The sequence below is a fragment of the Podospora pseudocomata genome, chromosome 7 (genome assembly GCF_035222375.1).
Source record: "Podospora pseudocomata strain CBS 415.72m chromosome 7, whole genome shotgun sequence".
NCBI lineage: Eukaryota > Fungi > Ascomycota > Sordariomycetes > Sordariales > Podosporaceae > Podospora > Podospora pseudocomata.
In genome coordinates, this window is record NC_085891.1 from 2,160,713 (window position 1) to 2,172,530 (window position 11,818).

Genomic DNA, 11,818 nt, shown 5'->3' on the forward strand with positions numbered 1-11,818 from the left:
TGATAGTCCACAGACCCCATAACCTTCAACGCCAGTTGATCACTCCAGCTCATAAGAGAAACAGTCACTAGCTTTCAGGGCGTCTAACGAACCATATCTTCAAACATACACCCTATTCAGCAGCAAAACTTCAGCACCTAACAACCCCCCCTACTAGCCAAGATACTTTAAGTTATTCTCCATCCATAAAGTCTTTACACATTATCCCACCCCCCTTATCATCTCTATCCTTCTCATCCCATCATATTCAACCCCCTTCCATATCTCTCACATCAGCCCCACAGTCTTGGACCTCCCGATTCCCTTCCCTAAAGCATAAACCAAACCACCACTCCCAACACTACCCACCCTGACAGCCTTTTCCTCCCCTCCCCCCTCCCCCCTTCACTCCTCCAGACAGTCTGATTATTAGTCATGTTCCCCCTCTCCATAAAAAACCACTCCCCCGCCGTCCCATTAGTGGGCAACACATCCGGCACCATACAAACCGCCCCCTCCACCCCAGGATACCTACACCTATTCTCCCAATCCCTCTGCCTCTCCTCCCTCGAACTATTAAAATACGCCTTGACATATCTCACCACCAACCCAGCATCCCTCCCCGGCGGCCCCCCACTCCACAACCCATTCCCATTACTCCAATGCTGCAAAATCAAATGCCCCGCCGAGCTCGGCACCGCCTCCCCCTCAATCTTCCCTAACAACCCCCCATCCACATAAAAATATACCCTCCCAGGCAAATAATCAATCCTATACTCATGAAACCCTTCCGTCGGATCAAACGGTAAATAAGCCTTGACAAAGTTCGACGTCGCCGCAGAATCATACCCATTCAACACCGCCTCCCTCGACTGCAAAACCAGATTAACCGGATAGCTATTGTTGCTCTTGTCAAAGTCCTTGGACAAAAACTCCATGTCGATTTCTTGCGTGTCGTTGAAATACTACATCATCATGTTGGTCAGTCCACAATTTCATCCCATGCTTCTCAATGTTTTCTTACCCAAAAAAAGGCCGAACAAGTCCCCCTCTCCTTCGTCATTTTCATCGAAGCCCTAAACGTGCCCCAGTACATGTCCAACCTCCTCGTATCAATCTCTGCCACAGGCACCATATCCTCTATCACACTCCCCCTCACCACCAACTTCAGCCCTCTATCCTCCTCCTCTTTCCCGGCAGCGTCCACATTCTCCACGGCAAACATCTCCCCGTATTTTCCCCTTGCCCTTTGATCGCTCAGGTTGAATGCTTGACGAACCCAGTCCGTGTTGGCTGATATGGTGGCTTCTCCCTCGCCCTCGGGGACTAATTTTGTGAAGTCGGACTCGATGAGGTCGGTAAAGAGGGCATGGTGTTGTTGATGAGAAGGGGCGTGGGAGTTGGGGAGGAGCTCGCCTATGGTGGAGAGGTAGCCGCATTCGCAGTCTGCTAGGGCTAGGGGGGTGAGAATTAGAAGTGATAGCGTTGATGAGAGGGGAATGGTGTGGTGGTGGCGCGTGGTGAGGATGGTTGCGGTTGTTAGTAGGAGGGTGAGGACCCCTGCGAGAAAGGCCATCTTCGTTGCTGTCGTGGTTTGTTCCCTCTCCCTATTCCCCCTTTGGCTATTGCTCTCCTGTCTATAGGCGTTGTGGATGCCGTCGCTTATCCAATCCACCCCAGACAAGCACTATCCTACCAGTAGGTGCGTATCTCCTTCGGATATGACTTTCGATGCCGGCGTCCTGGCCTCGCTCATCAATCGTTGGCCTATTGTTGTCGTTGTTGTTGTCGTTGTTGTCGTCGTTGTCGGCGGCGGCGGCGGCGCGTGATCCCTACCCTGGGTGACAGAAAGCTGAACCAGGGGCGTGTAGATATCTCCCCACCGCACCATCCAGCTCAGACGAGAAAGTCGAAATCTCAATCTGATAGATCTCAAATCCCAGGACAAGCAAGGCCACAACCCAATAGAAAGTTGGGCCGACAAAACCGAGAACCAAGCAAGGAAAGAAACTTGGGAGTGAAACAAGACAACGCAGCAGCACCCCTCGACAGGATCTCGTGCTTGAGCAACCTCAGACTGTTTGGCAGCCAAAGAACACACGGAGCTGCAAGGACCTAAACAATAACACACCCAGGTAGGAACGGTTCCCTACAAAGCAGGAGCAGTCCCCCACGCACCTCCCCTCGTCATCCCCATAGAAAATTCTGACCCGTCATGGCACCTTCCTGTACTCCCAACTCTCCCAAAAACCAAGGCAGGTACCCGTTAGCACCCGTCAGCTCCTTCCACCCCCCAGTAGGTTCACATCAACCACCGGAGCGAAAACACGGATACTCGCAGCTGATGATATCAATGCCATCCATGCCAAGTCACATCCCCTTATCCCTCGCCACTTTGACTTCTCCGGTTCAGGTGAGAGCCATGATAGTCACGCAAACTCGGGGGCTGAAAGGAGAGCTGTGTTACCTATAACCCCCTCGTCACACCATGAACGCTCGGATCAAAGCTCCAATAAATACAAAGGGGACATGTCTCACTTCAAGGGAGTAGTGGTTGACAGAGTGATGAATATCTACTTTTTCCTATTGACATCATATGGACACTTGAAGAAAAAGAAACCCCCATCACAAAAGAAGGCAAGGATACCTGACAAAACACGCGAGGAAAAAAGACTGAAAGTAAAGTAGAGTAGAGTGAGTAGAGTGGAAAAAAGGCCTTTCAAATTGATGAATTCTTTTCATTCTTTTCCCGAGAAATAACCACCACCCACCCAGCCCTTGTTCAGTAGGCATTCTGTGCCACTAATGGAGAGCTTCCCCAAGCAAAAAGACAGAAAATCAACGCTCAAGGAAAAGAAACAACCGCAACGCAAAACCCAAGATTAAGTTCAAAGCCCATCCGCCTTTCCTCCCTTCCCTTCCCTCCTTCCTATGCCTCCCGTTCCCTCTTGCGAATTCCCTCTCCCATCACCTTGCCGCCGCCCGTCCTTATATCCCTCCCTCCTTTCGTCCGTACATATCTAGTACAGGGAGTAAAAACAGATGGGACAAAAATGTCAAGGAAAAAACTAGCTAGGAAACAGACATTAGATAGCGAGAAAAACTTGGGAGAAAAAAAAAAGAAACGATATATCGAACAAGGTATCCGAAACGCAGAACGGAAAAAGAAAGAAAAACGAAAAACGACTAAACTAACTGAACAGTAATAAAAGAAAACGACTAAAATCAACCGCAGTGAAGGCAGATTAAAAGTGGTAAAAGGTGTTAATGAAACACGGAGAAGACAAATTCCCTCCACATGGACCAGCCAACAGTGACAGATATTAGGTTTGCGGGACCGATGGCCCTCCCACTGGACCAATGTGCGAAACCGTACCCTGCCCACCCATATTGCTTAGACCATGACGATGCAGACGCGAAATGCAGCAGCAACCCGAAGGATGACAAGTGGAAAAACACCCAACCCCGCCGCGCCGAGTCCCATACCCAGCGATGTTTGTTGTGTAAAGGAGATGCAAGGAAAAAAAGGAAAAAAAGAGGACCATCGCGAAAAACCGACAAAGAGGTATATGCCCGGAAACCCCACCGCCTATTACTGAGTAGAGCGAGAAAAAGGAAGGAAAGACAAAGCAGAAAAATGTCGTCAGGACGTCGTGGTCTTAGTACACGCTGTCCTCGTCCGCGCCCTGAGAGGTCATGGACGGTGTCGAAACATTCGACGAGGCAGCAATATCGTCGACGTAGCCGACGAGAGCTTGAGAGTGGAGGCGGAAGGATTCACCCATGAGGCGAGTAATTCTGCAGAAACACGTTAGCACATCTGTCGACAAGTTTTTCGTCAAGAGAATACATACCCCCAAACAACCACCTCGTCGAGCATGGAACCCCAGAGACGGGCCACCAGCGAGCTCAGCTGCGGTACATAGCGGTCATCAAGATCCTTGCCGAGAAGCTCACGGATCTTGTTGTACATGACTAGCTCTTCCTCAGTAGCTTGCTCCTCGTCATGTTCCAGACGATACAGCCACAAGCTGAGGATGATGATCAGATCCATGCCGCAAAGAGGGTGCTCGATGCTCCAGTTTGTCGGCGAGGTTCTGGCAACCCAGCGAACGCCCTGGCGCACCGCAGTCTCGATGCAGTCGTAGCACTCTTGAATGACCTTGATCATTTCGCTGGAGCGCTTGACGCGGTCCCGAGCGTTGGCCATGGCGGCGGCGACTTCGTACGATTCGTGGTACCGCAGAGCTTCCTGGACTCCCTTAAGGTCCACCTCGAGACGAGCGCGAGCATTGCGGAACATGGCCTTGGCGTTGAAGATGAGCGGGTGGCCCTTGTGAGGCGCACTGAGGGGCACGGCGACAGTCTCAGGCTCGCAGAGGTCCAAAGATTTCTCCCAAGTCTCTAAAGCAATCCTAAGCTTGTACTCCGTGAGAACATCCTGCAGGGCCTCGGGGCTGCGTTTGTGGTACCAGACTTCGAGGAAGAGCGCATTTATCATGACACGAGTGGCAAAAGCACTGTACTTGAGCGCCTCTCCTTGGAACAGATCGGCGTGGGCCTTCATGATGGTGACGCTGGGAGAAGCTCGGAGGTGGTCTTGCCAGGCATCCTCCGATACCTTGAGATTCCAGAGGGCCTCGGTGGATGGCAGCTGAAGATCCTCAAACTCGTTGAAGCTGATGGCCGGAGTGTGGTTGTACGTAAGAGTGAGGAGGCCGAAGAAGATGTAGACGGCATAGTAGGTGCGGCGGCATCCTTCATCCTCAACCCACTCAGCACGGGTCGGCGGGCGACCACCACGAGCCTCCTGACGAAGCTTCAACTCGTAACGGTTCCCGGCGACCATGTTGGCAAGAAGACCCTTAATGGAACAGGCCCACTCGAGACCCTTGGCGTCACCACTCCAGCTAGCAAAGATCATGTTGAGCAACGAACTCTGCATGGTCCACAATGGGCACTTTCGGGAGCTGAAGTTCTCCTTGTTCTGGAGGAACTGGTTGACCAGCACCTTGGAGCCAATGTGGAGCACGTAAGCCTGTTCTTGGTCAAAGGCATAAAGAGCACCGATGGAAAGAACAGCCAAGAGAAGCGCAGGCGAAACCTGGGTGGGCTCGAACGAAGCGGGGTGCAAGAAAGGCAGGTGGTGGTGGAACAGGCCAAAGTAGGTGGCCAGGTAGCGGTTCAGGGACGACAGGCTGGGGACCCGGAAACCTTCAGGGATAGCGTGCTCGCTGTCATTGCCACGAATGTTATCCAGAATCACGTTTCTCTCCTCGTCACTGTTGATCATGGGCGCCTTGAAGGTGGACGACTGAGCGCCATCGGCAGGGCTGTCGGCGCGTTGCTGCACAAACGGTGACTGGGGGGCAGGGGTGCCCGCGGCAGAAGGAGGCAGAGAGTTGATCATGGCCTGCATATTCGGCGCCAACCCATTGCCGTGCTGGCCGCCGAGGAGCTGGTTGGGATTCTGGGCATCAAACGACATCGATCCGTTCGAAGTGATCGAGTGCGCCTTGGGGTCCTGCGGGACAAAGCCATCCCACTGGTGCAGAGCGAGAGGAGCGTTGGTGTAGGTTGGTTCCAACATCGACGACCCGTTCGAGGGGAAGGTCATGCTGCTTGGGCTGGCACCGAATTCGCTGTTGGCTCGAGCAGCTGCGCGAGCTTTATGTTGAATATCAGCAACAAGCATCGCAGCAGTTTCCACATCAAAAATACCATCGCTACTAGCTTCAATCTGCTCACTCAGAGCTGACGTGTCAATCGCAAGCGCCGACTTGGAAGAGCCGCTGACAGTTCTGGCCGCCTTGGGACCGCCGCGACGCTTTCCATCACTGTGAAGAGGAACACCGCCATCTTTAGCGTGCACGGTACGGTCATGTCTGAGGAGAAGATCACGTCTGACAAAGGTACTGCGACACTTTTGGCACTTGAACGGCCGCTCCTTGGTGTCTGTGAGGTGGTCAGCTTGGCTGTGTTGTTGGTGGTCATGATAACGATGCGAATCAAGGGTGGGGGATGGAGGGATGGAGATGGGAGAGAGAGGACAACATACGTGATCGTTCATGTCTACTTCTGTGCTCGCTTCTGCTAAAAGCTCGGTTGCAGAACTGGCATTTGTACTTTCTTTCTGGCGCAATTGACGTCTTCCGGGAGGCCGGCGTAGATGTGGCCGTTGATGGCATGACTGCCACGCTCGCGCCTGGCATCTTGTATCGTGGATCTGTGGCAGGATGTAGCTTGTCGAGGTCGAGTATCTTTGTTTCTGGTAAAGATGACTCGGCAGTCGGTGTGATGCAGTGCTGGACTCGACGACGACGACGACGGCGACAATGACAACGGTCACAGAACGATAGTTGAGATCGCTTTGCCTAGCTTCCTTCCAGATTCCTCGCTTCGCTTTCGCGCGCGCTCTCGCTCCCGTGGGATTTAAAGTGTGTCTTCTGGACTTTGAATCGTGTAGCTGCTCATTTGTGGTATGGTCATGGAATGAAGGTCGGTATTTGGGGTGATTAAAAGGGCATCCGCCGATTGAAAGTCGAGAACGGTCAACCCGCTGCAGTGTGCGAGGACAGTTGTGGTGTTTATTATGTGCAGTGGGCGCGACGAAGTGGCGGGCCTCTTTTTGGGGAGGAGGAGTCGAGGGGATGAAAAGTAGGAGGGGTTGTCGAGAAAGGTTGATGACGGGAGGAGGAAAGAGAGGGATGCGAGAGGGGAAAAATGGATTGCGGAGGTGGTGGAGGGGGGAGGGAAACTGTCAATGCAGGTGGGGGTGCTGTCCTAGACCGTCCCAGTGAACTCGTTCGCCTGTGAAGCAGCAGGGTGGATAATTTTGCTTTGTCCCGGATAGGCTTAGCGGCTCGCGCTCCCAGTTGAGCCCGGGAACGAGCAACTCCTGGCGGCCCACACAGTCTCTCGAGGGGTTGGGAATCATTCAGGGAATCCACAACCGCAGCGATACTTTTCCCTAATGAGCATCACGCAAAATGCAGACCGTCCACCGTCCATACCGCCCTCCGAGAAAGCGGTGAGCCCCTCCGGATCCTCATCCGGTGTCCGTAAGAGCTCTCATGATGCCGCCGCACACTAGAATGCCACCTGGCCGCCGAGGGACACCTGTCGCCGAAGGTCACGACGAGGTACTCGGCCGTCGGCCCAGGTGGGGGGTTTGTTCCCAGCTTTCCAGCTTTCCCGCTTTACAGACAGGACAACAGCTCGACACAAAAGGGGCCCCGCGGGGCATGGGGAGAGCTGTCAAGTCACGTCCAAGTAACACGCCAAGTTCTGTCTCCTAACGATTGGCACTGCTCTCAGGCGGCACGCCCTATCATTTGGGACCGCAGGTGTTAACGCGTCCGTTGAAGCCACGTCCCATTAAATGACCTGGGAATGCACAGTGCCGGCTGGCGGAAATTTGGCCTCTTTCGATAGTGTGTCCCCCGACCCAGAATTGCTTCTCTTGAACTTCTCGAAATTCAAAAAGCCCGGCGCGATGAGGGGGGAGGGGTGGTGGGAGAGAGCTGATCGCGGGGCAGATGGCAAATCACCTCAGGTCCAGGTTTCCAGTTCCCAATCCGATCGCCATCGCCTTCCCCTCATTTTGTTGTGCTCTTTGTCAGGTCCAGAATTGACCCAAGCTTCTTCACACAGCTCACCTCACATCAAGCCAACAGCTCACCTGCTCGCCCACGGGCCTCCCAAGCTAATTCCTACAATCAGCTCCCCTCTGGAAAAACTAATGATGCAGTCACTTGACCGCCACATTGTGATAATAACTGATTAAGAGAATCTACACAGTGGAGTCTGTCGATGCGATGCGGTGGGGCTGTTGTCGCAGCGTTGCGTTGGCATGGCGGGGAGGTGTCGGGTATGAAATGGCATAGTATCTAAACTACCATTTCAAACGGAGGGAGACCTCTTTTTCACCACGTTCTGCTGCAGTGGTGCTGGTGCTGTACCCAAAATAGTCCTTTTCCCTGGCAGTGCAATCCCTCATTTGATACTGATGGGCGAGTGTGGAGAGGATATGCATGACAATGCCGCAACTTGCAAACCAAAAAGCAAGGCTGTGTGCCAGTGGGTGTTTAGAGCCAATACCTGTCCTGACGGCGATGCCACATCGACACATTTGTTGTCCCGTGATTAGGTCACCTACTGCGTATGTACACATCAGCCCCCTCCATGGCTCGTGACAGAGGCCTTCTTGGTGATGGAGATAGCGTTTGCAATGGCACGCCCGTTTCGTCGGCTGGAACATCCATGATGCTTCTACCGGCTAGAAGCCGCCTGAGGTAGCATGTAGCTCTCGAGCCCCTCCCCCTCCCCCGGTAATAATGTCAGACCATGGCCGTCCAAGGCCATCTCCGAACGGCCATGTTGCCGCTCGCTCAGCACGACAGCCAGCCCAGAAGCAGAAGCATTTTCATTCCCTCGGTCCCATCAGCGTGGCAGACGTGCCTCCGCGATCCGCTTCAGCGGGGATCGGTCTGTCTTACGGCTCTTGGCGTCTTGGCCGAACAATCCGCAGAACACTCCAGCTTCTCACAGGCATGATCCCAATTCTTGGAGGGGTAAACTGTGGGAATTGTGGGTGAGCTTTTTCCATCAGTTCTCGCGAGAGATCGAGACGATGGAGTTGAACTTTTGCTCGGTACTAATACGGCACAGATCAGCCACATCTCACCCAACTCAGGGCCCGGATGGGCAAGCCAGGTGTTTGCAATTTTCTTTTCTTTCTTTTTGGGATTCCCGTATCAGAATTTTCACTCTTCCTTTCTGTGACCACCACCCCCCTGAAATTGCGCGCACGGTGAGAACCAGCCAACACATGTGCACTAATCCGGGGCGGAAGTTGAAGCCGGTTCCCTAGCCACATTGGCGTTTCCCAGAGCTGGGAATGCAACCCCTCCTTGAGGAAACCGTCGATAAGCCACCCCACCACCAGCCCACCAAGCAGAACAGAGACAACCACTGACGCTGTCCCCTCGGTGTTCTCGGGGACACTGGGGAGACTGGGAATCCGTCATCGAGAGTGTGCAGCCGGCAAGACGTTCGCCTGCTGCTTTGTTGGCTGGTTGCATGTGCATGTGCAAAGCTGCAGCAGCATGCCCGCTTCTCTTTTGCTCAGATGCTGTACTTATCACGACGTATCTCAAAAACGATTCACCCTTCCCCTCCCCCTCCCTTCCCCTCCGGCTATGAAGTTCCTGGCTGATTGCTCAGAGATTGCCCCTCTTCGATCAGGACGTCCAGGAACGGGTCGGCGGGGACTTCAGCCTCTAGCCTCTAACCCCTAGTGTCACGGTGGCAGGTCAGCACAACGCGCACAGTGCGTGTCACGAACTGACGGATTGGCGGAATGGATGGGTGTTGCTTTTCTTTTTTGCTGGCCGCTGGTTGCTGGTCAGTGGTTACACGATGAAATCTCGGGTGCTATTAACCAACTCATCCTGGATCCTTCCTATAATGCGCCGTGCCACGGCGATACTGGACACAGTAATGCTCGGAACGACGGAGGAGGGTGTCGTCAACTACCAAACACCACGACATCTTGGGATCAATCCTACCGTGCCTTCTAACCGCATTGAGCACCGGACGGCACACATACGAAAAAGAATTTGACGACATTTTTCGGACGCTACCTCACCAGCTATCGGTAGGGTGGTGTCGATTTTCTTTCTCGAAGGAGATGAGACGGCACGACGGGCCCCCTTGTCACTCGGCGAAGTCTTGCGCACAGTGATTTGCTCTCGTCGAGCGATCGTTGGATGATCGCCATTTCTCTGCGAACACGCCTGCAGCTTCATGCAAAGCGCACGTGAACCACACCGGACGGACGACGACAACCACTCTGTCACTGCCCCCCCCTTTTTCACCCCCTTGGATGTCGCAGCCGCAGCAGCAAAGCCAAACAACGCCCCTCGAAGAGCACCGCATTTGTTTGATCTTTCGTCATAAACAAAAGTCAGAAATCATTTCATCATGTTTCACGCGCTGCTTCAGGGTGGGACCATCTCCCTTTCGGGTCTCACCCGGGCCCTGGAAAGGTATGGCCCGAGGCCGAGGGTTCGGAAATTGGCTCCATCAAGAACTTTATTTTTTTTTTCCTGTCTAGTTTTGGCGATTCAGATCTTGGACCCCGCGACCAAGACTCCAGGGCTACGGCCATGCCGGAAGTCGCATCATCTTCCCAGGACGGACGCAAGTCATCAGAGATTCCTCCCTCTTCTTTGGGATCCCGGAAACCATGGGTGATGGAGGGGCAGTCGGTATCAGCTTCGACCCTTCTCCTGATGCAGCAGGTGGACGCCAGCCAGCACTTCTTCCCTACGCCAAGCGACTGGTTATCTCTATCCCAACCTTGATCACATCCAGCGTGGTATGCCCCTCCCATAGGGACAGCCAAGCAGCCCTTCAACCCGTTCCAAAACATCTTCATCGCGGGGCCTAGGCTTGTCACCGCTCGCTCACCGCACATTTTGACAACTTTGGGGGAGGGGTACCAGACCCCTTGCTAGCTCGGGCTGGGCCGCCGATTTTCCCCTCCTCGCAGGAAGATGGCAAAGACAACAGAGGGGAATGTCAGGGGCAACTGCAAGCCGACTGGAATCGGCACAAAAAACCGTTCCTTTCTTCCCTATCCAGCGGTGTGGCGTTCTGCTGTTTTTCAGACCAACCGTCCGTCTCGCAAGGACCGGGCCTCTGCCGTCGACGGTCCGGCGCTCGAAAACGATGCAGTCCAGAAAGGGTCTCGTCAGGGGTACACGTGGTGGTCAACTTATGGTCGATGGTTACACACTCGATGTGCGGTTCGATGTCGGTGGCCTGTAAACGTTTATGCCCTACCAATCTTGCCTCCTCAACATATCGAGCGCGAGATGCCGGATCACGGGACTTTGGCTGAGGACACGGGCTGACGCCATGGGGGCCTTCAACAACGTTTCGCCTTCGGCTGCATACAGGCAGCACCACGTGCGTATCATGGTCTCGCTCGTACAGATTTCTGTTACACATGATATCTTGCCACTCTTATTACTGCTGTGATACAGAGTATGGGTTCCGTCGCCTGGCTGGCCGCACAGCAGCCAATACAATACTCCGCTGACGCTGACGAGCAAAACAAGGGGCTGGCTCAGCTACCCGACGTCCCCAAAATCCGGTCTGAGTGAACCAATTCGAGGCAGGCGGTTGGAGGTCGCCAGTGTTCGTATCGGTCGACTATATCAGCAGTGGTTCTTATTCGTCTCGAGCATACCTCCGCGTCTACAGTAGGAAGCTGGTGTTTGCCACCTTCCCAGCGCTTACCACATTGCAGGCAGAGGGCACACGCGCGGTGATGGGATGGTTCTGGGTGTTGGCTCCCTTCGACTTTTACCTTCTGCATCCCGTCGTGGGGGTGGTGGCATGAAACATACCGTCAGAACGACATGCGATGATCTCACCTCCCTCTTTCGGCACCCCTCCCGAGCTGTACCGAGAGCTCCGTTTTGTTGGGTTGGGTTGTTCCAGTTGGGTTCCCAATTCGAAAACTGGGTTTCGGATTGTGGGAACTCTATCGTGGACAGTTGTTTCTGGATGGGACAGTGCCACGAGTTTGGGCCAGACCCTCGGCTACGAGAGCAGCATCCATAAGTTTTGACCAACAGGAGCGATTTATATGTCTCGGCAGTGACGACAAGTTGTGACGCATTCAAGGTGTCAAGGACTCCAGATAAGACGAGGCAGTAGAACGAACCACGGCATTGCTTGATGATGGCCAGCAACAGGAGGGGCTGTGGCAACGACAAGCAGTTTTTGACCATGGTCCCTCTTCGACTACAACGACTGCTGGGTATGC

General features: G+C 53.8%; 3 protein-coding genes across 3 annotated transcripts; 1 reads left to right on the forward strand and 2 right to left on the reverse strand.

Annotated features, from left to right (window-relative positions):
- Window positions 1-308: 308 nt before the first annotated feature.
- On the reverse strand, window positions 309-1,555 carry QC762_707855 (uncharacterized protein; the record flags this gene model as incomplete). Its single annotated transcript, XM_062893629.1, has 2 exons — window positions 309-944; window positions 1,004-1,555. The coding sequence occupies 2 exons, from the start codon at window positions 1,553-1,555 to the stop codon at window positions 309-311; spliced, it is 1,188 nt and encodes a 395-aa protein (XP_062739461.1).
- An 880-nt stretch (window positions 1,556-2,435) lies between these two features.
- On the reverse strand, window positions 2,436-6,696 carry QC762_707860 (uncharacterized protein). The gene is made up of 3 exons (XM_062893630.1): window positions 6,038-6,696; window positions 3,834-5,934; window positions 2,436-3,777 (listed from the first exon to the last, which is right to left on the reverse strand). Exons 1-3 carry the CDS (start codon window positions 6,189-6,191, stop codon window positions 3,639-3,641), a joined length of 2,394 nt encoding a protein of 797 aa, XP_062739462.1. The 5' UTR covers window positions 6,192-6,696; the 3' UTR covers window positions 2,436-3,638.
- A 1,619-nt stretch (window positions 6,697-8,315) lies between these two features.
- On the forward strand, window positions 8,316-9,264 carry QC762_0110510 (uncharacterized protein; the record flags this gene model as incomplete). Its single annotated transcript, XM_062884314.1, has 2 exons — window positions 8,316-8,552; window positions 9,205-9,264. 2 exons carry the CDS (start codon window positions 8,316-8,318, stop codon window positions 9,262-9,264), a joined length of 297 nt encoding a protein of 98 aa, XP_062739463.1.
- Window positions 9,265-11,818: the final 2,554 nt, after the last annotated feature.

Coding starts and splice junctions, on each gene's coding strand:
- QC762_707860 (XM_062893630.1), bottom strand. CDS start 6,191: ATGCCAGGCGCGAGCGTGGCAGTCATGCCATCAACGGCCACATCTACG. Junction 5,935..6,037: donor AAGTAGACATGAACGATCAC/GTATGTTGTCCT, acceptor ACCACCTCACAG/ACACCAAGGAGCGGCCGTTC. Junction 3,778..3,833: donor GACGAGGTGGTTGTTTGGGG/GTATGTATTCTC, acceptor GTGTTTCTGCAG/AATTACTCGCCTCATGGGTG.